Genomic DNA, 26,396 nt, shown 5'->3' with positions numbered 1-26,396 from the left:
ATTTATGAACTTGCATATATAAACCTGAATGTGGACATGTACACTGGATGAGTTCATTTGTTGGTGATGCATTCAAGAGCCTTGGGAGAAATTTACAGTGTGGGGATATGAGGATCCTATAGGATGATACAGAGATAAGTACCCTACAAATTGTGTTATTTATAGGTAGTTGTAAAATAAATGGGAACACCCAAGTTACGACCTATTTTGTCAGTACAAGTAAATGCATTGACCGATTGTAAAGGCTGATATTTACAACTAAGGATATGCTTGCTTTGGAGGGAAACATGAACACAGCATAAATCAACCTGCTTGTTGTCTGGAAGGAACAAGATTTCTGTATTTACGCTGCCCTACAGATATGTGGTGGCTAAAAAAAAAGAAAGAGCTATTATTTAAAATCATACATTTAATTCATTTTTATTCTATTTACCATTGATTAAAAAAGGAAGAGATATATTCTTTTTTTAATTATAAACTGAAACAAAATAGTTATCCCAGTGTATATATATGTCACTTTTTTTAATGTTGAACATGCTGTATTAATAATACAGCACAATGCTACCGTGGTTTGTCTCACAGCAACATTTCTGTTTTATCTTTGATCATTTTATACGCACGAAATCGAAAAAAATACTTGATTAGTACCACTAAGACACATGAAATACAAAATAAAGAGTAGTAAGAGGAAACAGGAAACCGACACGAAACAGCAAGGAATTCTAGCGGATAGATCCTGACTATTGCTGGCTCTTGCACTGATATTTGGCAAGAGAAATGACTGTTGAACAGAGCAGTGGTTAGCTGCAAAGATTAGGTCGATAAGAACAGGGTTAAAGGTCTACTTGACTGTGGAGACTCGGCTGATGAGAAGTGTTTTTTCGGGCTAATTGCTGCACTGTAAGAAATCATAAAGTGTGAACAGTTAGTTATTGACGACTAGGAGGCAGTAACGCAACCTGAAATGTTACCTGCTGCCGGGAAAACCCAAAGAAGAACGTAATACGAAGCGAGTGGGAGGTGCTGGGACAAAGTGCGCATGTGCTCAGAGGGCCACACGTGGGTTGTGTACACCACGGCGCACGCACGCACGCAGACGCAAGTAGCGCTTCAGAAATGGCGGCTGACGGTGGCAGTTCTTCGCTGCAGCTACCCTGCGTTTTTTCACCTAAATCACGACAGTTCTTAGCGCTGTGTGCCCAGGATGGCAGACTTCGAATTTGGAACACAGATAGTAAAACACTTCACCAGGAATACGTGCCTTCAGCTCATCTGAGTGCCACCTGTACGTGCATAGCCTGGGGACCATGCCGGACAGTCAAGGTACGTGAGGCTGTTGTTAGCGTCAGCAGCTAGCGAGGCCCGAATAAAGCCGCATTTGACAACGTGATATAAAGGAGCAGTTGTTAAATCGAGAGAAGTGTTACTTTTCAAAGAGTGAAGTTTTTACTCAGCGCGGAAGGCCCTGGCGTTTGCCGTTTGAAATGCTTTACGGAGCTGACAGACGTGGTTAGCGGCGGAGCCACGTTAGCAGCTCGCTAGTTTTCCACAGCTGCGAAGAACGCACATGTTAGTCCCACATGGTGGTCCAAGCAAATGACGAACATGTCTTAATTTCGTATATTATGGCGAAGTTAGTCTGAAAAACTCTGAAAGTGGCGACTTTAACTAAAAAAGATGTTTTTCTTTGTTTTTAAATGGTTATTATGGTGAATTAACGAGTTATTGAAGTTAGCATCAGCTCAGCGGAGCGTGCCACCATGACACTTCTAGAAGCAGGGTCCGCTAGCTGTACCTCAGTTTATCGAGGGGTAGTTTGTTAAAAGTTTGTTACGAGGCCAAAGTAAACATAAATTGGGCGCTGAAAGTACTGCAGTTTTAAATCCACGGATGATAACTGAGATTAGAAAACTAGTTTTCTGTTCTCGGATTCAGTTTTATGATTCTTTTAAATGTCATTAAGACGAGAAATTGTTTGCAGTTATTCTTTTAGCAGTCACTGCGCTGCCGTAGAATTGGTTTAATATGTGGAACGTTAGTACTAGGCACTAATGCCGCCGTATTCAGTGATGCACTGGTCCTGTTTTCAGTCCCCATACAGATTCCTGGCTTTGATTATATGTTAGTGTTGACTTGATACCAGGACCTGAAAGAAATTCTATTAATTCTAATTGCTTTACATTATGTATAATATCATCACCTTAAATATGCTTTGTGTCAGGAGGGGCCTCAGAGGAAGAAGAGGAAATCGGAGGCGGTGCAGGTGGAGGAGAAGGCAGACCTGTTGGCCATGGGCACAGCAGCTGGAACTGTGCTCATCTATAGTACAGCAAAGGGAGCATTGCATTGCACCCTGGTAAGTTTGGGACCTTACATGGTTTGCAAAGAATCGCTTCTTTGCAACCTTATGCAGGATGAAAAATGTTATGTTTTTCTTTGTATTTTTGTCTTTTGTCAGAGTTAATATTTTTTTTAGTGTTACACTCACTTTTTTTTTTCCAATATAATAGGACTAGTTGTTTACAGTTGCTAACTGTGCAATTTGTGTGCCAGAATGGAGCCCACAGTGGAGGAGTGAACTGTGTCCAGTGGCACCCTGAAGAAAGCTTATTATACAGTGGTTCAGATGACACAAACATTGTAGAGTGGGACTTGCAGACTGGCAAGACAAGAAGGTCAGTAACTACTTTCTCTTTGGGATAGTTTGTTTAAACCAAGAACAAATGACCAATCACTGATCAATACATTTCCTGTAATGATAACTGGTTAAAAACTGGTTTGTTAGCCTGAAAATTATTTCTGATATTTGCTATTTAGGCTCTCTTTATTTGTTCATGCTGCAACACAGTTTTTTCAGCTATAATACAATTAGTTGCCATTGTTTTATAAAAACCTGTTTTAGGTTGTTTAATAGATATCCCTTTAAAGTCACACAATGTTATCTAGTAATGTATTTGTCAGAAATTGTCTTTGTGCAGCCAGAACTGTTAGAAAAGAACAGTCCACCACGGTGGTGGACGGTGTCATGCTCACTGTCACAGGCTTCTTTAACACATTTGGACTTGAAGTGCTTCCTACATTTAAACAAGACAGTACTTTAGAAGCATAAAAAGACATCTGTAAACACTTGAATGTTAAGAGAAGTTCTAAATACATCTATGTGACATTGCAAGTTTGTTTGTGAGAAACACTTGAAGAGTTCACACCTGAAAATCTGTTTTTCAAAAAGGATGTCACATTCTGGGTATAAATCATGTCCTTCTTAAAGTGTTTATATTTTTGACACTAAACTATCCTTCACATAGAGCGTATATTGTAATATTACCTCTTAAAATTGCACTGTTTCCAAAAGGACATTGTTTTCTTGTTTTTCTACCTGTAGAAACAACACTGGTGGTGAGAAAAGTAAGAATGTGGTTCCAGCTTAAGCATGCCTGTCTTTCACAGACCCACCAAGGCCTAAAATACACCAGCATCATTGAACGTTATACCATCAGACATTTACTATCACTATATTTCATCATGAAAGCCTCTTGTCTGGTGACAGATATATTAGCTACACAGGCACAGTCAGCAGCAACAATCATGAGCACTAATGCCACCATGAATCTTCACTTGATGCTCAGTAAAGCCCATTCGAGGTGCACAAAGTGGGTTGGAGAGTGTTTGTTTCTTGCTGTTATTAGGAGAGAGCACCAGTAAATAGTATGCTGTTGGCCATAAACTTTTTAGGTTCATCACTTCAGTAGGAGAAAGAATAATGCAGTGATAGAAAACACCAAGGTGTTTCTCACACATCACACTTCACAAGTCATTATCTTCTTTTTGTTGGTGCAGTTAGTGGAGCATTTTGTTTAACTGCTTGCATCAACCAAACGAGTTCTACTTTGGTTGTTGTGTGGCCAGCTGTCTGAAGGTTGTCAAAGTGGTGCAAGTGCCATTCAGGTCCAGCTTTCCACATCGATCTTTGCTAACCTTAAAAAGACTTCAATTTCATTCAGACTTAAATGGTTTTTCACTCTGTGCTCACTAGAGCAGTTTGTGATTTAAGGGATAAGAAAAGGGTGTTGTTGTTTTTTTCTTGCTGTTTTTAAAAGGTTGAATGGGCTGCTGATATTTAAAGCTGATCACGAGGAAAGAGGAGAGGAAAGTGCTTTAATGTGGTTTCTATGACATCAAAAAGAAAGCATGAAAAAAACTTAAACTTAGGAGATGTAGTCAGCTGCCTCTCCAATGAGTCTTTCACCCTGCAGATGAGCTCAAGCTTCACTGCCTTGGACTGCAGTTGGTCTTGTTCTTCTCTTCAGCGAGCTTCACATACTCACACATGACAGTACTCTGCCTCATGCAGGTTCTGGTTAGTGGCCTTGCTCACAGTGGCTCTCCAGAGTGGATTGAGAACTAGAAGATGTAGTCCTAAATACAGGACTTGAAATATGTATGACTGCAGGACAAGATTCTCTCTGGAGAAGCAGCTGAATGAGGACAGCTACAAAACAAAAAGTCTAAGAAATGGAGGGGGGAGTGCCAAAATGAGCCACTAGATGTGTGTGGTAGATGTTAATATATCATGGAAGCCTGCCCCGATTAAGTTGTTTTATGGGAAAAGCTAGTAGTGAACCTAAAATTGTCATCGTCTCTCTCACAGTAAGTGGAAGGCAGACCATGCAGCGGTGACCAGTTTGTGTGTGAGCCCTGATGGTAAACTGCTGCTGTCAGCTGGACACATAATAAAGATGTGGGACTTGGACACCAAGGAAGTTTACAGGGTGAGCTAAATTCCAGATTCTTTAAAAAAAAAAAAAATTATTATTAGACATAAGTCACCTAATAAACTTGGTTTTAATGCAGATATGTTAGTCACACTCCAGAAGAGTCAGTATTGTATTATAGTGTTATAATAGTGCTTTACTTAGACCTGAACTCAGCTGTTTTTTTTGTTTTTGTCTTTTTCCTTGCAGAAGTTCACAGGCCACTCCACGGCTGTGACGACCCTGCGCTTTGCCACCACACGACCCCCTGACAGCAATGGCCTCTACTTTCTGTCAGGTGCTGCCCATGATCGACTGCTCAGTGTATGGTAAGTGCAGAGTTGATTTTAGTATGTTTGATGTTGTGTAATTAAGTGCATGTATGAAAATGCACTGCAGTCAGATTTGCATGACTTAATTCAAAGCTATCTTACTGAAGGCAAGTACGAGAAGATGGAAAAGACAAGAACTCAGTGGTGTCCTTCACACTGACGGATGAGCCGCAGCACATTGACCTCGTTACATCCAACAGCAAGGAAGAGGTAATGCATTACTTCTCCTGTATGTTAAATTACTTGCAGTCGGTCTTTAACAGGGTAAAAGATAATAACTTGAAACAGAGTCGTAGGCTCTATGTTGATAATTTTCTTAATTAGGAAATGAGAAAATATTCATACGTTTTTTTTAGCAAACGCTTAGAATTTAATGATTCAAAGCATTTGCTAAAACGTGTCTTCTGTACTGCGTTTCTGTTAGAACTTTTGTTCTTAAATATTTTTTCATGGTAGTTCTCGTGTGTGAACATTTTGGGCTTTTTTGTGTTTTACAGGCAGTGAGGCTGGCAGTGGTGTGTAAGGATGGGCAGTTGCACCTCTTTGAGCACTTTTTAAATGGGTAGGTTTCTAAAACACTAGTTTTATACAAGACAATGTACGGCAGTGCAGGGTAATGGGATGAAATATTTCGGCAATACGCATTCATCTTCTGCTCAAGAGAGGCTGTGTTGCACTTTTCATTGTTTATAACATTGTTTATTACATCCAAGTGGCTTCCTACAATCTTTGATCTTATACAAATGCAAAGTGGACAGGTTAAAAAAAAAATCCTGACTGCATTTATCAAACCATAGACTGCAGTAGAGCCATGGGTAGGCAGGAAAGTATGGACTGACTGCAGCGTAATAAGACCAACATTTGCATGTGCATTAACACTAGCACTGAGATTAAAAAGCTAGTAAAAGTGAGACAGCCAAAAATAAAATGATCCAAAATGATGCAGAGAAAGCAAGAGAGAACAGGGTGAAACGGAAGGGCAGCATGAAAAATTAATAAATAAATGTGTGTTTTGACACGAGCAGGTAGCAGTGTCCTTGGCTGAAAGCAATAAAGAGAAGAATGAGTTGCACTGCACAAATAGTGCAAACTGGAGAGCTGCCAAGCAAAATTTAAGCATAAAAAACATTAAATTCTACTCTTTAGAAAGATGTGTTTTAAATGTTTCCGATCAGAAATTCTTAAACGATACAATACATACATTTGTTCAGTTTTTCCTTCTGGCCATCACAGGAGAGCTCACATTGTCTCGGCCCCCTTTCTGCTAATAGTCATCAAAAAAGCAGTTAGTCACTCCGTGGTGGATGAACTTGACTTTTACTTTCAAGGATCTATCAAGGATCCACCAGCCCACAAGGTGTCAGTTTTACAAGAGCTTTTATTGTTCACTAAAACGAGCACAACAATGAATGGATTTACTGTAATCTCAACATTAAGTGTCCAAGTAACCCTCCAAAAGCCGGTTGCTTTCTTGCAGCTTGTTGTTGTCCAAGTCATTGGTTGTGATGTTTGAGAGAAGACTGGCTCACAGAGGACTTTGTGTAACTTCTGTTGCTAATTGTTCAATTACACCCGTCGGCGTCAATCTCCACCCTGCAGTTTTTCAAGGTCCCTCAAAAGGACCACATCTAAAAGAGATCCTACAGCAAGCAAGCCAGACTGCCTAAATGGCCCTTTCAATAGAAAACAGACTGCTGTTCCACTTTATCTAGACTTTGTGGCACCAGTGCCATCCTTTTGAAAAATTAGTCTAGAACCCTGAAAATTGGTGCATTTGTAGCTGAGGAGCCCCTTTTCCATTAGTACCTACTTGCCAAGGTTTTCAGGGTTTTCCATTAGGTCATAATACCTGTACCAGGTACTAAAATAGTACCTGCTCGGCCAGGGTTCCAAGTGACCTGAGCAGGTACTAAAATGTGACGTCGTCAGACAGCACACCACCGATTGGTTGGTCATTGGCACCCCTCAATGAGTCGGGAGAGTTCACAAAAAAATCTAATCGCAGTACTACAAAATTTAAAATGTATGTCACATGGATTTCAGGTTGTATATATTAAATACCACCAAGTACATGTTCAGCAATTTTGTATGCTGTCTATGCTAATGGTTGGTTTGTCCCCTCAGCCCCTGTAAGAAGCCCTTGTCACCATCATGTACGGTGCAGATGTCAGACACAAAGGAGTCCCCGATCCCAATCCCACTGCTAGCAGCGGTGCTTGGAGCGGATACTCGAACTGTGATGCTGGCGTACGGCAGCCACCTACAGCCAGTAATGGAGAAAGTGGTGAGTCTTCTGAAGGAAACCGAAATACACAATGTTATATAATAAGTAACCTGGACAGTCATGTGTTTTCTTTTTGTGTGTGTTTATGTTTGTTTGTTTTAATAGCCAATAGGACAGTTCTTTCCTCTTATACAGGAAAAATTTAAACTAATTTACAGTCTTTATTTAATCTGGGAAATTTAATGAAGTATGTCCTGGTATATCATCTTGTACAGTATAATTAATAAAAGATACTTTTTTTTTTTTTAAATCTACACTGGGTGCCCTTCCTGGCACAGCCCCAAAGAGATTTGTGTCTCCTCTAAGGATCAAGTTGGGGATCTCTCGTTTATTAGGCAAACACATAAACCACTATACAGAAACTGGCAAAACATCTGAAGTGGAATTCATGCTCACATTAACACCACAGTCATGCGTGGGCTACCAGTAACCTGATAGGAGCTGCATGTTTTAATGAGCACCTTGATCACTTGAACAAGAGTCATGGTAGCATTCTTATTGGACCCCATTAAACTATATTAAAATATTACTTTAAAGACTACATCAGTATGGGGCAGGGATAGCTCAGTAGGTAAAGTGGTCGCCCCATGATCGGAAGGTCGGCGGTTCGAATCCACTTAACGGCTACCCTGAGGTACCCCTGAGCAAGGTACCGTCCCTACACACTGCTCCCCGGGCGCCTGCTTAGTGGGCTGCCCACTGCTTCACTGAGTGAATGGGTCAAATGCAGAGAAAAAACAAGTAATTTCCCCATGGGGATCAATAAAGTATCCATTATTATTATTATTATTATTATTAGTATGAATACATGTACTAGAATTAACAGATACACACATGTCAGTACCTGCCTAGTGTCTCTACAACAAAGTTTCTTTAACACTAAAAACGGTGCTTGTTTTGAATAGGGCCATTAAGACCAATAACCTCTACAAATACCATTATATGTTGACAGCTCTGTTTCTAATTTGCACTGTGATGCATTTCATTAATTCCAAGTTTGGTCCTTCACTTTCATAAAGTGTATGTGAGGGACATGGGTAGGTCAAGCTTGGTGTCTATACCTTCTAAAGCCGTAGTCTCAAGATTGGCCAAATTCTCATTGGTCAGACAATCACTAGGATTAGTTTCAGAACAAGAAAAGCATGGCATCATTAGCCTTACAGGGTTGGTCAATAATTCTTTGGCAGCGCAAGAACGGAGCACCTGTGGAAACAGATTTGGACTTTGTCCATCAACAGGAGACTGCTAGGGCTGATTTGCTTCATTTGAACATTTACTACACATTTGTCCAACGACGAGGAGGTTAAATGTCTCACAGAGTAGTGTAGTGAAAGATAAACTTATGCTGAATAGCCCTAAGACTAAATATGTCATTGTGCCCTTAAGATCTGCAAAGGCCACAAAATCCACACTTTACATAACACGATTTTCACCTCTTCATCATTTATCAAATATTTGTGTGTTTACATCCAACTGTTCTCTCTGAGGAAGCTGCATCAGGCTGTGCACTCACCGGGTGAATTTCTTTAGGAGCACAGTAGAGAGCTTTTTGTCGTGATTTTATAGTTGCTTTTCTTATTACCATTTTTTGTTTCTTTTAGAACTGCCGGTAGCATGTACCTCATACACTGGCACATTTTGTTAATTAAGAGATAACATATAAATGACAGACCACTGATTTAACAGATTACTGCATATCTCACGTCTGAAAAAAGGACTTGGAGGTGATGAGCGCCTGACAGTGTACAGCTGATAAATAATACAGTGTTGTTTTTGTCCGTAATATTCATCAGGTTTGCTCACACTTACCTGTCAACCTTCTTTCCTCTCATCTGTGCAGGAGATCAACACAGCAGAGAGACATGTGTGTTTGACCCGGGATGTTCAGACCACTTTGTCCCTTTCCATGGAAACCACAGTCTCCAAGGTAACAATCAAGTCTTCATTTTCTTCACTATGTCAAGAAGACTGGTCTGGACAGGTTATTTGCCAGTCCATGTGCACTCTAGATAAACTCCCAACAGTTCGAGCCACAGAAGTGGAGGGTGAAAAAAAAAATTATGAAATTGCTTCTTCCAGGTGAAAACTCCAATTGTGAATGCCAAGAGCAAAGTGCTGGTCCCAGGACTTCCTGGTCACAAAGCCCCACTTAAAGGAACCTCACAGGGATCAGAGAAGAGGAAAAAAGACACAGACACCAAAGAGGTAGGCTCAGCCTCCGGATGAGTGCATCTGTCAGTCTCTCTGATTCTGACAGCTTTTTGGCTTCGGCCCCAAAACGACTAAATGAGCATAAATGTCTCCACCACATTGTTGGCTCAGTGATTAGTCACACACCAATCAGTCAAGAGAGGCTGTTAATATGGGCTCAAATTGTGGTCATAAATATTTTGTACTTGTAAATCAGTTTTGTACTTGTGAATCAGGATTTGTATGTGTAAAAAGAATTTGTGTGCATAAAAAAGATTTGTGTGTGGACTTAGCCAAAACATACGTGTGAAACTCTGCTCTCAAGTTTCAAGTTACAAGTACAAATTTTGACATTGGTCAATGTCATGTCAATCACAAATTTAACTGTCCAATCAGAGAACAGATGGGTTTGGCTGTCGATGGGGCGCTTTTTTGAACTGCAGGTCCTTGAAGGGTAATACAGTTTGAAGCTGGATGATCTCTGTATAAATATCCGATAGCAGCTAGGTCCCCTAACTTTCAGTAGCTGTTGAAAGGATAAAGTTGTGGTATATCAGTGGTTAGAAATACCATTATTACTTTAGGATTAGTTTAACACAAAGTCAGGGCTGACCCGCGACCATTGCTGTGAGTCACAGTGCGCAGCATAAAGGTACTTTCACATCGGACGCAGCATGTGCTGCTAATGCTAACTGCTAACTAAAAGCCAAGGATCCAGAATTTGTTGCGCTGGCTGCTGGGCTCTGTGGGTTTTTGCGGCAGCGCTACTTGTACTACATGCACCTGCTCCTTGTCGTTTCTATCTCTGACTTTATGTCCTCTACAAGAGTTTGTGGGAGGTTTTTTTTTTTTTTTTTTTTTTTTTTTTTTTTTTTTTACCTTCAAATGTTCAATAAAAATAAAAACTCGGACCACCACAGACTGTTTTCCTTCGTGGTGATGAAGGAAAACGCTGGGCTGGGATGTAAAAGGGCATTTATTCCCTCAGGACCTGAAGCTCCATAAAGCACCCCTCCAATAGCCAAACCCATCTGTTCTCTGATTGGATTGTTAAATTTGTGATTGACATGACATTGGCCAATCAGAAGAAAGGAAGAAAAATAGTGTCAAAATTTGTACTTGAAACAACGTTTCACACGTATTTTTTGGCTAAGTCCACACACAAATCTTTTTTTTTACGCACACACAAATTCTTTTTACACATACAAATCCTGATTCACAAGTACAAAATATTTATGACCACAATTTGAGCCCATATGTTAACAGGTGATTTATTATGAGAAGGACATTGTTACAGTGAAAGTGCATACATCCTCATCCAACCCACTCAAAAGCCTGTTTGCATCTGATCATTTATCATTCTGCAGTAGAGGGTTTCTTTGTTTTTTCTTAAAGTTTTGCTTCCTCATTCGACATTGTTCATTCATTTGAAAGGTTCAGAAACTCTCTCAAAGATTAATCACACTAAAATTTATGCATATGTGGTATTTTAAGTGTTATAGATGTTTCTGTTTTTGATGTAGTTTTGGTACTAAACTCTGTTTTGAAGTTTGCAACCCCCCTGGCTAAAAGATAACTCTGCTTCTCTGCAGATGTCAATAGCAGAGCGACTTGGTGAAATTGATCTGTCTACAGTCTCTGAGAAAGGAGCATCTAAAGGGACGGCTTCGTTAACGACAGACAATTTTGCAGTTCTGCTGGTGCAGGGCCTGGAGAGCAATGATGCTAGCATCCTGAACGTAAGTTCTCCTTACAGAGTCTGATGAAAGGCTTAAAACTTTGAGGTTCAAAACAATCTCAGTTGATTCCGGTGATAAAATTCAATATCAATCCCCAAAACATCTTTCAAAAAAATCTTTGAAACCATCTGTGAAAGTGTTGACTTTGATCAACTTCCCACAGTAATGCGAGGTGAAAATAAATGGAGCCAATTCTTCTGGCACGTCTTGGGTTTTACATTAACTTGTTCTGTGCAAACTTCTTTTCCCCCCTTTGCTCCTAAAGAAAGTTTTCCAGACTCGCAAAGAGATGGTAATAAAGAAGACGGTGGCTCGGTTACCCCTCTCTGCAGTTCTACCATTAGTGGAAGAAGTAAGTGTCCCCTTTATGGTCAAAAAGCAACATTTTGTGTTCCTGTGAAGGGATGGGATGGTCAGGATTTTTCAGCTTTCATCAACTTTTTAACATTTATATCAGCACCTGGTAGTACATATTAGGCTCCACAATCAAAATACAAAAACTAGACAAATGTTGCACAACCTGTGTGGCATATTAGAAGTTTTTGGCTCTCAGTTTTTTTTTTTTTTTAATCTTTGTGCCGTAGCATCTAAGAGCTAAGAGTCTTGAACTTCCCATTCCTACTACAAAGCTACATTAACCTGCATCTATGTTTTGTCCTGTTGTCAGGATTTGTAAGTAAACTCATGTTAACTGGAGTTTTTAATAAACCCCGTATCTCCTCTGCAGCTCACGAAGAGGCTCCAAGGGCACCCGTTTACGTAAGTGAAAGCTTGACGGATCAGCTCGGCATTTAATTAGCTTGAGTTCAGTGTTTGTCCACATCAGACATTAGTCACTGATGCAGTTATTTGTACCGCTGCTTTTTATTCTGCGTGCCTCTGGCATATGGCATCATAGTGAGTGCTGCAAGAATGAGGCCAAAACTAAGAAGTGAGCTAACGTCTTGGAACTGTGTTGGTCTCATTAAACATTTCATTAGATGATCAACACAAGCTTAAGACATTTTTGCTTTTGTGCTACAATACACAGAATGCACAAGTAAATTCCTCCCATGTGAATTTTAAAGTTAAGGTGTAATACATTAAAGGTGTTTGCTATCAAACATCTAAATGAAACTATGGAAAACTGTTGGGAGAGTTATATGGAGGTTGAAGTATTTTGATTATAGCATAACATTGGCATTTTACATTTATGCTTCAAAAATGTTTGTAGATTATCCTGCTGAACAAAATATTCAAGTGAAACCTTAGTATCCCACAGAGCTTGTGGAAGAATTGCTAACTAACTGAAAGGTGAACAAAAATCACTGTCCCTGCCTCACTCCGAGTATGAAGCTGGCCTGCTCCCTTTGCTTGACAGCATATACATTTGTTCTTTCTTACAGGGCAGCCTTAATGGTACGGTGGCTCAAGGCTGTACTTATGCACCACACATCATACCTAGCATCGGTGAGTTCACTCTGCATGCACTCGCTTTAATTCCTGCACTGTCATTTGTGTAGTGACACACGCCAACAGTGCTTATTGATGCATAAGGCCAGAAAGCAGCCATTCATATTTAATGAATGCATATTGGGATGTAGATTCGTGTTGTCTGACCATCAGTGTGGCTCTGACTAAAAATATCCTCACAAGCAGGAGGTGCTTTGATTGACATTCAGCTTTCCAACCTGCTGTTCATACCACTCTAAACAAGAGGAAAACTAGCTTTTTGTTGACCCTTCTGCTTCCACAAAACAGCTGGAATGTCATTATAATTTTAAATGTAAGCTGAAGCCTGGCTTGCTTCATGTAAATATCACCTGAAAGGAATGGTTAGCAGAGGAGACAAAGCTTTGGCAGAAGCCACTTTGGGTGCTTTCTTGTTGTCTGCTGAAATGTTTTTACCTTCAGCTGATCTATCTGTGTATCCAACAGCTGCCAGACCTTGTTACCCAGCTGGGAGTCCTTTATCACATGATTGAGAGCAGAGTGAAGATGTTCCACAAGCTAACAAAGCTGGATGGGAAGCTTTATCTCCTAATGACACAGGTAAGTGCCAACATATGCAGTGTTGTGCACAGTATCATTAGCTTTAAGTATTTTCAAATGACTGGATTTTGAGTGTTCGAGGGGTGAGTCGTGTGTCAGGGACGACTTGGATGGCTTCCCTCACGAAGCTGCTGTGTTTAGCGGCACCCTTAAAATGCAGAATGTCCTCCCCGCTCACTCTTGTTTGACGTTTAACTATGAAATACATCAAATCCAGGATCCGGTGTGAGATAGAGGCATGGTTTGTATTTGAGGACAAGTAAAGGATGAATATAGTGAATTGTGTCAAAACAATAAAAGCCTAATGCTTTTCTGTTTAGATTTATTTAGAGAGGAAAGTTTGAATGGAGTGTTTTTTTTTTTTCCCCCTTTCCTGCAGTTATGCTCCTGTAGGCAATGTCAGTTTTACATTATGTTCTTCCAGTAATGTGTACATAATGAAGATCCATTTTACTAGTAAATATTACAGCTTACTCCTTGAGGGAAAGACTTCTTTAAATAGGCTGTGTATAAATAACAAATGTGCTGATGTATGCAGAATGATTGTTATGTTTCAACCTATTATTGAGTAGCTGCACAACATTTGTGTGTAGATTTGTAAAGAAGCTTTAAACATTGGAAACATGTAACTGTAGTAACAAAAATGACATGATAAAATGGAGACTAGGCTGTCCAAAACAAAGGGTCTTTCCTTATACATACATTAGAAATGCGACGCATCATTCAAATCAGTGTTTGAGGACGACAGTCTGACTTCACAGGAGCTTTCTTTATCACACAAAGAACGCATGTCATTGTCTTCTCCCCACTTCTGCTCGTACACACCTGGGAGCTGTGAGGCTGTGAAGACGCAGGCAGAAAAGTTTGAATGTTGTTTCTAAACATTTGGTGACTGCTTTGAGAGCTCCAGGTGATCGGTTTTGTAAAACTGAACTCGGCTTTGTATTGTTCAGCGTTTGATCGTGAAAGATGCTCTATTTATCCCTCAGGAGAAATTATTTTGCCACAGCAGCCTTAAATGCAAACCAAAAATCCCGGAACTTAAATTACCCAAACAAGATAAGAAAGCAGACAGATTAGACTGTGTAACTACACTGTAACAAACAGATGTCACACTATGCATGTACAATTTTATGCAGATATGAAAAAATTGCATCCTTTAAGGCTATTTTTCACAGTCTAGTAAATAATCAGCCAACTGTAAGGTAGTATAAGAATAGGTTGCATATAGTTGAGATAAATATATCCATAGCAGTGTGACATTTCTCTCAGACACAGCCAATCAAGCAGTCTGATCTTGGATACACCAGAACAGTTTATGCTATTTGTATCCATAATAGCTCCTGAAAGTATATAATGAGCACTCTGGCAGTGTACACTTTCAGTAATAAGATGACGTTTGCTCATTATGGCAGTTTCTTTATGAGCTGAAATGGAAGGGTATAAATCCCAATGTGGCAAAAACATGTGCACACACTGATTTGAGTTTAGTTTGTAGGTTTCTGGTGCTGGGTGTGTTTGGTTCTTTTAGTTTTGTTTCTTTAGTAAAACCAATAAACCCCCCCCCCCCCCCCCCCCCCCCCCTCTCCTTTTTTTTGTCTAGTTGTAATTACAAACTGCACACATAGTAATGCTGTATAAGTATGTGATATTGAAAACTGTTTAAGTGAAAAAACATTTTTCTTGCAGATAGAACAAGAAAACATGTTTCAACCATGTATTTTTAGTCATGTTTTTAATGTTGAGTTGAAAAAAAAAGTCTTGTGCTGTATCTAAAACTGTTTTCCCTTTCACCACCAGATGGCGACAAGTGACAGCAGCAACGTGGTTTCAGATGTTGACCACACAGCTAAGCTGGTCTATGAAGACGGTAAGTGTTTGTTCTTCTGTTTAGTTTCACTAACCTCCCCAATCCCACCTTTCTCCTCTCAAACTTACCTCTCTTGTGGCATCAGTTCCTTCAGATTTCATTCAGATCATTGTTACCTGTGAATAATGCAGTCCATCGAGCAGAGGGTGTGGTAGCTAGCTGTATTAAAATAATCATTGTTTTTTCAGCCTGTACTCTATCTCTTGTACATTTTCAATGGGTGATTGACTGGATTGACTTCTTGAAGGTGATGGAGTGCAACAGGTCACATCGATGCCCTGCTTGAGTCTCCGCACTGCTACACTATTGTCTTCTCATTATTTTGACTGGCATTCATTATCTTGTCATTTCACCTCAACTCATCTGGGACTCTGGCTGAAGACTGCGCTGAATCGGTTAAGATTTATGAAAACAGCGTTGGCCATCATGCAGCCACTCTTGGCAATGCATTGCACGGAAACATGACTCCTGTTGCCTGGCAACCTGACCGGCAGCGTTCAGATCCTCCCCTTTGAGGGAACAACAAGGCCCCGCTCTGTTCGCTCTCATTTCTCATTACCGTACTGTATAAAACGCTTTATTGAGCCACATAGAAAATTGGCTTTCATGAAATAATTAACCTGCGCCTTGAGTTCCAATATCCTCGTCAGTGGTCCAGGATGTGAAGGTTCATTGAACAAATAAAATAAAAAAAAGTTCATAAAAGAAGCCGCTGAACAGGAAGCAGAACTTTGTTCGTAGTGTCAGGAATGATGCTGTGCTCTGAGCTTATTATGGGTCCAACTTGGGAATCTGACAGGAAGCTTTAAACTGCCAGACTAGTCAGAAACAGGAATGATTAAGCCATCTCTCTGCTACCTAATTGTGTTAATTGTTGTTTGTGTGAGTAACATTAATTATACATTGATTAGTCCCAGGCACGATGCAGATAACACTGCCAGTTAGAAAATTGTATTTGTCATTTTGTTACATAAAATCTGCATTTTCACAAGTGGCAAAACTCTTTAAAAAAAAAACAACTTTTTATCCCTGGCTCCAAACACACGCTCACAGAATGGCTAAGAGCAGCGGTCTCCAACCTTTTTTGCGCCACGGACCGGTTTATGCCTGACAATATTTTCATGGACCGGCTTTTAAGGTGTCGCGGATAAATACAACAAAATAAAACTAGTACTGGTGCAGAAAAAAATAAGATTTATTCATAACACACGTGAAAAGACCCAGGAAAACAGAGTTAACGATAAAAAACGATAACAAAGTAACGCTAAAAACCAATAAAAACCCTGAAAACCATACATTTCACACCCGAGCCTCAACTCTCGCGGCCCGGTACCAAACGGCCCAGGGGTTGGAGACCGTTGGCTAAGAGCATCTTACAAGGATGATCGTGCACTTCAATTTGTGTCCACTTTTCTTTACATGGTTTGTAAAATGGAGCTTTCTTTAATGTCAGCTGGCGTCATTACCGAAGAACTGACCAGCTTCTCTCACTACTTGGCCTTTTAGACTGTACATAAAAGATGGATGAAGCTAAGAAAAATGCTGCAGTACTGAATTGCCTTAACCCTTTGTTCTGGGCAGCTGGGGACAATGGCTCTTGAACTTTATCTTACTTAATCTGACCTCAGTGATATCTTTTCTGACCAGTTTATGGTCTGAGTTGTTCATTTCAGTTCATGAAACGGAATGTTTATCTTTTAAAATATGGTAATTGAGTCAAATAGGAGGATAAAGTCGGGTATGCTGCCCATTTGAGAACCCTTTGATGGACGGCTAAACAAAGGTATTTGAAACCATTAATCAAATTCTTCAATAATGCAGACTTTGCTGTGTAACTGTGCAGCATCTCATCTCATCGCATTGTGAATTGCAGGAGAGTGTCAGATGCTGTCTTGCGCTGTTGAACACTTACATACTGTAAAAGCATTTAATGGCTTATTTTATAAAATCCTGAATATAACTTGATGTAACCATGTTGACATTGTGCTGTTGTAATTTTTACTTACCGAGGCTTTAAAAAGCATCGATTTTTGTTTTTTAAAATGAGGCAGCAACCCTCTTTATGTCGCCCTCGCAGTGTCCCATATATTCACGGTGATTACTCCTGCCTGGTTTTACTGTTGGACAGCATGTAAGCATATTTACAGTTATGACATATAGCAGCAGAGTGTTTAGCGAGGTCTGTAACCAAGCCTGGCTGGTCAGTGTGCAGGCAGCAGACAGTGGCTGGCTGATATAATGGGACAGATAGAACCATCAAATCATAATGACCTCCAACACTCCTGCATCATAAAGTTCATATTGTTGTCACAACTAAATGGCCCTGCTGTAGTGTTGAAATGCAAATACCTTCCTTCACTCTGTATGAAATGTAAAGAACTGAAGCATGAAACACTTCCTTCCTTCTTTCCTTCCTTTCTTTCTTTATTACCTTTGTGGAAGGTTTGTGTTTGTGTGGAATAAAAACTTGTTTGGCTTTGTCAGCTGAATGATTTGTTTTCCTTTTGCCTGCGCTTTTCAGAGTCATCTGATGAAGATGAGGCATCTGGTGATGAAGGTCTTCCCGATGAAGACTCTGATGTAAGTTAGACTAGAAATTTACATTCTTAATGAACTGTTTTTCCAGCTCTTCCTCGTGCTATTTTTGCACATTAAGGCAGTGTAAATTTGATGAGACACAGCAAACAAATATCAGCCAGTGCCATCTATGACTTTGTAGAAGCAGATATTAGGCAACACTGGTGCTGGGAAGGAAAACAAGTAGATTAGTACCCCTCATGCTGTCAGGCTGTCCATTTCTGAGTTAAGCTGAAGTCTTATATTTGTGTCCTCAGCACTGGGAGGAGGATGAGGCGATGACAGAAGACAACCAGGAGGAATCGGAAGACGAGGATCCCGGCAGCAGAACAGAATCCAAAGCAAACGGCGAGGAGGATATGGAGCATGAAAACGAGAGTGAAGAAGAATGAGAACACAAACACCAATCAAACATAAAACGGACCTGAAAGAGTTACATATACTTTCATTTTATTTTCATGCATTTGATTTTATTATTGGAATAGAATGCAATTTTGCAGAATCAAGGGACACATTGAAACGAGGCCAGATGGCCCCCCTGCCTCGCCGCAGCTCGATTCAGCCGTGGGTTTGGAATTGTCGAGCTTGTCTCTAAAAACTGAAAGTTCCTCGACTGATTTCGTCCATCTGCACTCCGACTTTACACCCCGATGTGTTTGCATTGACTGCCAGGCTAATTTGGTTGTGTTTAGTTGACCTACGTTCTTGAACCTGCATTCCAAATTTGATGTCATAATGTTAAAATGGTATAAGTATGCATGTTCAACTTTTCATTTACAGCACTGTGCGATCGGTTTATTTTAACTCAACTCTGTAGGCTATTTGAAACACCTGCAGAAATGCAAACACGGAGCAGGAGTGGAGTTTGGATGTAGCTCCCCCCATCCCGGGGTCTGTGTTTGTGCAGCATACCAGAGGTGGCATTGCCAGGCAGGACCATACATCATGTCCCCCGCAATGTAAATCTGTATGTACAGTGAAGTGTTTGTATGAGCTCTTCCCTCTACAGCCACCCCCAGAAAACCTTGGGATTAAATGAACTCCTGTAAAGTCTCCTAAATGCTGTTTATTTTTTCTTTTTTGTTTTTTTACCGCCTTCAGATTTGTTTCAGATTTGCAGCCTTCTCGTTTTTAAATGTGTTCTTTTTGTGTTTAATATCAGGACATGTCTTTATGTCCACTGCCTACCACCCATAGTGACAGGGGCAACAGAGGACAAGAAATTGTGAACTTTGCTCAAGTGGGTGAATAAATGGGTTTTCAAAGTGGCTTGTGGTTTCCAGGGTCATGGACATATTTTAGAAATGTAGGCAGCTTCAGAGTTGAGATGGGTATCTTTTATAGACACTCATTAAGAAAAGATTGATGTAGCCTCTATTTCTGTAAAATGAAGCAAATATGGAAGTGCCTTAAACTTGCATTTATTTATTTATTTATTTTCTAATGGCCAGCCTAGAGGGGGGGCAGCAGCTCCGGTTACAGAAAATTGTCTGATTCTATAAAAGTCTAAGAGAAAACGGTCCTACAGCTCACTTGATTTATGACCCAAGTAAAAATTTTCTGATGGGTTTACGGTCTCAGTCGCTAGTTTCAAGTCTTATTGAATACAACATAATTTATTTTTGCCTTTTAAGGCATTTGTTTGACATTTATTTGAAAGTGGGAAGAAAGTGAGGGAATGACGAGCAGCAAATGGCCCGGGGCGCACAAACCAGAGCAGCTACAGAAAAGACTTAAACCATCAGTACATGCTTACTCTCCCAGTTTAAAGAAGAATTCACAAGTATGTGTTAGGCCAGGGTTATAGACAGTTTTTTTCTTTTTTTTTTTAAGAGGACCAGAAAGTAAATGAAGAGCTACACATTGAATAAATAGAAACATGACACAGACTGCAGAAACAAGACAAAGCAATTCATTTTGATTGCCAAAAAAGTGCTTCAAAAGAAAAAGGAAAAAAAGGCCTGGATCATGAATCACCTGAGATCGGTTTCGCTCAGTGAGAGTAACTATCACACGTGATACCATCACTACAAACCTACATCATTAAAAGCTATGGTACATGATAGATTTTAATTCCCACTGGAAAATTCCTGTGCCCTTATTTTAAAATCTCACCCACAACTAATTACCTAGTAACCCCTCCCCCTTCTCTATTTCACTACTGGTATCCTGATTATGTCACTATCGTAGAAATCCCCAAAGGCTCTTACCCTGCCGTGTAACAGAGTTCAGCTACACCACTGGCCTACAGCTGATGACGGTGTTTCTTCTGTTGTGGAGAGATCTACTGTGAACTGGAGGGTGACTCCAGAACCTGCAGCAGGTGGAGAACTGTTTCATGTGTAGCTCACAGATGCTGCAGAACAAGGTCTGACAATGCAAACCACAATTATAGACAGCGGAGTTCAAGCTTTTCCACGTAATGAGAAACTTACTGGAGAAAGTTGATATGCCTTTATTTATGGTCACAAAGTATAAATGATTTGGAAGTGCTACAGGCTGGTGGATTGTCCAGGGTGTACCCTACCTCCTGCCCCACTACTGCTCTTGTGTGTTTTGTCTGTACTGGCAGGGCTGTGGTGTTTTTTTTCAAGATCTTCTTGCGGATAGAAATTTTTGTGGTGCTAAAGGTACATGTGGATGACTGACAATGAATATGACACCTGAAACAAATGCAGAACATCACATTTGCAGAGGCATGATGCAATTTACTATACATCTGAAAATCTAAAGATTTGGGATTTGTTTAAAAAAAAAAAAGTTAATAGTTGTAGTATGTGTGACGATGCTAATTTTTGTTGAGCTCCCTCCACCCATTACAGAGGAGATAGAATGCATATATACATACACTATGATCATTAAGATCATGATCAGCAAGATGCTGTGGTTACTTTGTGAACAGACACTACTGTGTGTTTAGTGTTCTTAGCACCTCAGTCACATCTAACTGACCTATGAGGTCTGCTTTCAAAGCAACAGGATGGCTATAATACTGAGCTTGAGGCCACAAAACAAGACTTCACAAACAAATGACATCACACTGGCTACATCCTCTTTATGTCCAGTCCTTAGCTCGGTGGTTCGCAGTTGGAGTATGTGATGTTGAGAAACATCCTATCCTGTCTAAAATTTCAAAATTGATGTATTTATACTTTTATAAATATTTAAAAAATTTCATGATCTGGTATATTTTTTGGCTAATCCATTGAAGTGAATATCTGAAGGAGATCTTTACTTCTCTCAAGAAAGAATGACAGTTGACAGTTGCCCCGAGGTAGTTCCACCGCCCTGTTCACAGTGGCCTAATATAACCTGAGGTGTTATAAAGATAGAGATGTTTTAGTGGGTCACATGTTTACACTTACAGTGTACTGTTCATATCACCATGGCCCCTTGCAGTATGAATGGAATAAGGAATATCAGGGCTATAAAGATATCCTGGTTCGCCTCTATTTGGACAGGTAAAACCAAACTACTACAGCATGACTAACCTTATGAGAATGGATAACTTTCACCTCTGGAAACTTCTAACTACTGTGAGTGCTCAACTTCCAATTTTTCTTCTCTTCAGTCTGTATGACGTCATAGGGATCTCACCATATTAAGGATATCATTAATATGGTGCTTTTAGCCACAAAGCACTTCTGTTTGTGAGGGGAGCTGGAAAAAGGTTGGCTTAAACAAGGTGTCTTATTACTTTAAAACACTGGAAATAATGTATAGTGTACTCACAATAGGTTTGACTTAAACTCAAGAGTAAATCTGCATTTTTTAAAAACAGAATCTCATTTACTCATTTCAGATTACTAATTTGTCATTACTATTATTATTATTTACTCCACCTGTTAGTGTTCCTCCTGATTACTTCTGGTAAAAGTGAGACAGCTGAGAAGCACGTCTGTTATTTGTTTGGCTATATTGGTTTACAGTAACAACCAGAAAGAGGTCTCTGTGGTCTTCTCTTGTGGCCCTAAGGTACAATAAAGAGAGTGAGCCATCTGATTGTGCCAGACTTTAACCGCTTCTTCCTTTGGCCTACTCATGCTCTACCTTTCCAGCAAGTTTCATTAAATTAGGCCTGGAGGAACAACAGTTGTCCAAAGAAGTTTCAGGGAAAGCAAGAAGGAAGTGGTTTAATCTCATAAAAACCTTCCGATTTATTGTCGTGGTTGTATTATAACATCAAATAAATCAACGGTGAAATAAAAAGTGGTATCTTAAATATTTATAAGCCGACAGATCACATGGTTTGGCTACGTGTACCTGTTTTGCATTTTTGTTGGCCTTCATTTTGCTCTTATTTCTTTTTTATTCCTAAGTTTTATCTCTCTGTTTCTTCTAAATGTACCTCCCTTTTAGAGACTGTGTACAATATCAGAGTTTAATTTGGAAAATGGAGTGAATTTATGATGTCTGAAGTGGAGGACGCTCTCTATTGCCGCAGTCACTTTGTGATTTAAGCCGACAAGACAGGTGGGATGCTCTGAAAGTCCCCCAAAGTGCCTCTTTTGTCTTGGTCATATTGTACACCACGGGAGGACTATCCATCATAAATTCACCTGGTGTTTTTAGTTCTTCTGTGAACAGGCTTTGAGCTGCATACTGTACTGTATATAGCCTGTATAAGCACAAAACCGAATATGAGAAAGTGCAGCCATGTCTTTTGTTGGATACAGGTCAGGTCTTATCCTTTCAGTGAAGGAGCCTTTGATTAGGCAGAGAGAATCTTGCTGTTGTAAAGACTCCTCTCAATAAAAAAAAGAAAAAGGCACCATTAGATTGTTTATACTAGCAGCTCATTAACAATCCATAATCCACCATTATGCTTAATTTTTAAGCAGCTTCTAGTGGTTGTGGGAAACAGCATCAAGTCTTTCAGAATAAAAGGTCAAACTTTCATAAAATGTCTTTTGTTTTTAAAACTCTGCTCAGACTTCTGTTGCTTTTATTTGTACTGGTAACATTTAAGAATGATACTGGTAGATGGGATTCTAAATATCACACTATAATTTACATCCAAATATTATGTCACATTTGACCTGATCTCACTTTTACATTTAAAATATGCCTTTTGTTAAAGTTGATCCCAAAATGTGTTATTTTATTGCACTACAGACCTCGTAAAGTACGTCTGAAAGGAACAAAGAAAACAAAATGTATATTTAGATAATATCATATTTTTCCCTTAAAAGTAAAGACTGAGTGAGAGTCAGCTGCCATGGTGGTGGTTTGTGCTTGTTAGTCTGGAATTATTACATTTGGATTTATCACATTATTAAATGTATCTTAAAACTCAATGGACCATCTACCAGAGTCCTCTAAAAAATAAAAATTCACCTTCTCCTTCACATTTATTTATTTGGGCTCTTTCATTTATTGAGATGTGTGTTTTCTGTTGCCGCAAATGACCTTTCCAGCTAAGGAAAGGTGGAATAACATGTTTACTACAGGTAGACACTTTTATTTATACTCACCAGTGACTTCATTAGTACAAGTACAAGGTTGGGTCTGCTTTTGCCATCTGAACTGCTCTAATTCTTTTTGACACAAATTCAAGGTGCTGGAAACAACAGATGTTTGTATGTACTGACATGATAGCATCCTGCAGTTGCTCCTTATTTTTTGGCTGCACATCCATGATGGGAATTTCTAGTCCCCTCAAACTGAATTGAGATCTGAGGACAGTGGAGGCTATTTGATAACAGTTTATTCATTTTTGTGTTCAAGAAACCAGTTTTAGATCATCTGAGTTTTGTGTCATGGTGTGTTATCCTGCTCGAAATAGCCATTAAAAGATGGGTACATTCTGGTCATAAAGGGTTGGATATGGTCAGCAACTGGTTGCTATACTGGTGACCAACTTGTGACTGGTCAGCCTGCTTAAGTAGGCTGTAGAATTAAAACAATGCTCAGTTTATATTAATGGACCCAAAGTATGCCGAGAAAATATTCCCCAAACCATCACACTATGTTGAGTGTTGTTTACACGAAATTCTGAGCCTGGCATCCAAATGTCACAATGAAATCGAGACTCACCAAAACCAGATTTTCTTCCTTTCTTCTGTTGTCCAGTTTTTGTCAGCCTGTGTGAAATGCAACATTGTGTCAGTCTTCTGTTGTTAAAAGAATTTGCTGGCTTTTTTTTAAAATCATTGTTATGCTGATGATATTCAGCTTTATATCACTATCTTTAAATCTCAGTGTGTTTCTAAAGTTTTATCTGTACAGAATTGTTTTAACTGCATAAAATCGCGAATGTCAGATAATTTTTATTCTCAGCAGAATGAGAATAAAACACAGATCTTTAGTTGCATTTCCCAAAAACCTGATGCTGTTCATCAGAACATAGTGTTTCTCCGACTGAAAACGCTACATTCAGATGAACAGATGAACCTGGATGATTGAGCATGAAAGCATCAAGACTTAGTTGTGTTTCTTTCTCATTCATCTCAGTTTGTATTTCAGCAGTAAGTAGTTGCAACATGATCAGATAATTGTGTTAATGAGTGACTAAATGCATGTACCTAATGAAGTGTCTGGCGAGTGTATACAGTAGTTATAATAGTATAATAATAACATTATATTCATCATTCTACACTTAGGCTCATCATGCGTAATTGGGCAAATTTCCAGTTTGAAAATGAATTTTGAAAAGAAAAAACAAAATAAATTAGAAAACAAAAACAAATCAACACAAGAAGTGTACAGTAATACAAAAATATTGACAGCAAAAATATTAACCTATAAAATATGTGTGTATTTAAAACTGAAAACATTGTCAGCCATTATTAGAGAGAACTGTTTTAGAACCCAGGAGCAACACAAGAGAAAGCACAGGGTCCTCTGAGGAACCAAGAGCAAGAGGAACCAAGGTGAGTTTTTGGGAAGGAACCATAATAGTCACAAAGATGGGGTTAAAGAATCTGCCGGTTCAGATAGAGGGGGAGGAGGTGGAGGTGGTCAACAAGTACAAGTACCTCGGGCTGTGGGTGGACAATAAACTGGACTGGTCATGCAACACAGAGCACCTGTATAAAAAAGCCCAAAGCCGACTGTACTTCCTCAGGAGGCTGAGGTCTTTTAACATCTGCAGGAAGCTCCTGAGGATGTTTTACCAGTCGGTGGTTGCTGGAGTACTTTTCTATGCTGTGGTGTGCTGGGGGAGCAGCACAGCAAAGAGGGACTCATCCAGGCTGGAGAAACTGATCAGGAAGGCTAGCTCTGTGGTCGGCATGAAGCTGGACACTCTGGTGACAGTGGCAGAGAAAAGGACATTAAAGAAACTGCTGGACATTATGAACAATGCTGGGCATCCTCTGCACACGGCCATAAACAATCAGAAGAGTCTGTTCAGTGACAGGTTGCTTCTCCCCAAGACAAGAACTAACAGACTGAAAAACTCCTTTGTCCCACACGCCATCAGACTGTTTAACTCCTCTCTGGAGGGGAGAGGGAGGGGAAACAGGAGGACAAAGGAGGGGGGAACAACTAAGCTGTAGTGCCTCTTCACCTCACTGTGCAATACCTTGTGCAATACTTTTTGTAAATAGTCAACAGTGCAATAGACTCAATACTTGAAATGTGCAATTCACTTGTATTTTTATTTTTTATTCCTATTTATTCTATTTATCCCCTTTGTATATTTTATTTATATTTGTTTCTGTATTTATATATGTGTGTGTGTGTGTGTGTGTGTGTGTGTGTATATATATATATATATATATATATAAAAAAAACACCCAGCACGCCCCTGCGGGCGGTTTATCCTTCAAGCTCGGGTCCTCTACCAGAGGCCTGGGAGCTTGAGGGTCCTGCGCAGTATCTTAGCTGTTCCCAGGACTGCGCTCTTCTGGACAGAGATCTCCGATGTTGTTCCCGGGATCTGCTGGAGCCACTGGAGTCACCGCACCTAGTGCTCCGATTACCACGGGGACCACCGTTACCTTCACCCTCCACATCCTCTCGAGCCCTTCTCTGAGCCCTTGGTATTTCTCCAGCTTCTCGTGTTCCTTCTTCCTGATATTGCTGTCATTCGGAACCGCTACATTGATCACTACGGCCGTCTTCTTCTGTTTGTCTACCACCACTATGTCCGGTTGGTTAGCCACCACCATTTTGTCCGTCTGTATCTGGAAGTCCCACAGGATCTTAGCTCGGTCATTCTCCACCACCCTTGGGGGCATCTCCCATTTTGACCTCGGGACTTCCAGGTTATACTCGGCACAGATGTTCCTGTACACTATGCCGGCCACTTGGTTATGGCGTTCCATGTATGCCTTGCCTGCTAGCATCTTGCACCCTGCTGTTATGTGCTGGATTGTCTCTGGGGCATCTTTACACAGCCTGCACCTGGGGTCTTGCCTGGTGTGATAGACCCCAGCCTCTATGGATCTTGTGCTCAGAGCTTGTTCTTGTGCTGCCATGATTAGTGCCTCTGTGCTGTCTTTCAGTCCAGCTTTGTCCAGCCACTGGTAGGATTTCTGGATATCAGCCACCTCCTCTATCTGCCGGTGGTACATACCGTGCAGGGGCCTGTCCTTCCATGATGGTTCCTCGTCTCCCTCCTCTTTCTTGGGTTTCTGCTGCCTGAGGTATTCACTGAGCACTCGGTCAGTTGGGGCC

The 26,396-nt window shown here is 40.1% G+C and overlaps 1 protein-coding gene across 1 annotated transcript; it reads left to right on the top strand.

Annotated features, from left to right (window-relative positions):
* The first annotated feature begins 1,015 nt into the window (after positions 1-1,015).
* On the top strand, positions 1,016-19,042 carry wdr43 (WD repeat domain 43). The gene is made up of 18 exons (XM_004559265.6): positions 1,016-1,323; positions 2,222-2,356; positions 2,554-2,675; positions 4,649-4,769; positions 4,962-5,080; positions 5,191-5,293; positions 5,581-5,645; positions 7,208-7,367; positions 9,208-9,294; positions 9,447-9,572; positions 11,150-11,296; positions 11,562-11,648; positions 12,024-12,055; positions 12,682-12,745; positions 13,214-13,327; positions 15,128-15,197; positions 17,719-17,777; positions 18,032-19,042. The coding sequence occupies exons 1-18, from the start codon at positions 1,117-1,119 to the stop codon at positions 18,164-18,166; spliced, it is 1,953 nt and encodes a 650-aa protein (XP_004559322.2). The 5' UTR covers positions 1,016-1,116; the 3' UTR covers positions 18,167-19,042.
* Positions 19,043-26,396: the final 7,354 nt, after the last annotated feature.

This window comes from Maylandia zebra, linkage group LG19, assembly GCF_041146795.1.
Source record: "Maylandia zebra isolate NMK-2024a linkage group LG19, Mzebra_GT3a, whole genome shotgun sequence".
Classification (NCBI taxonomy): domain Eukaryota; kingdom Metazoa; phylum Chordata; class Actinopteri; order Cichliformes; family Cichlidae; genus Maylandia; species Maylandia zebra.
This window is presented reverse-complemented; position numbering and strand designations above follow the sequence as displayed.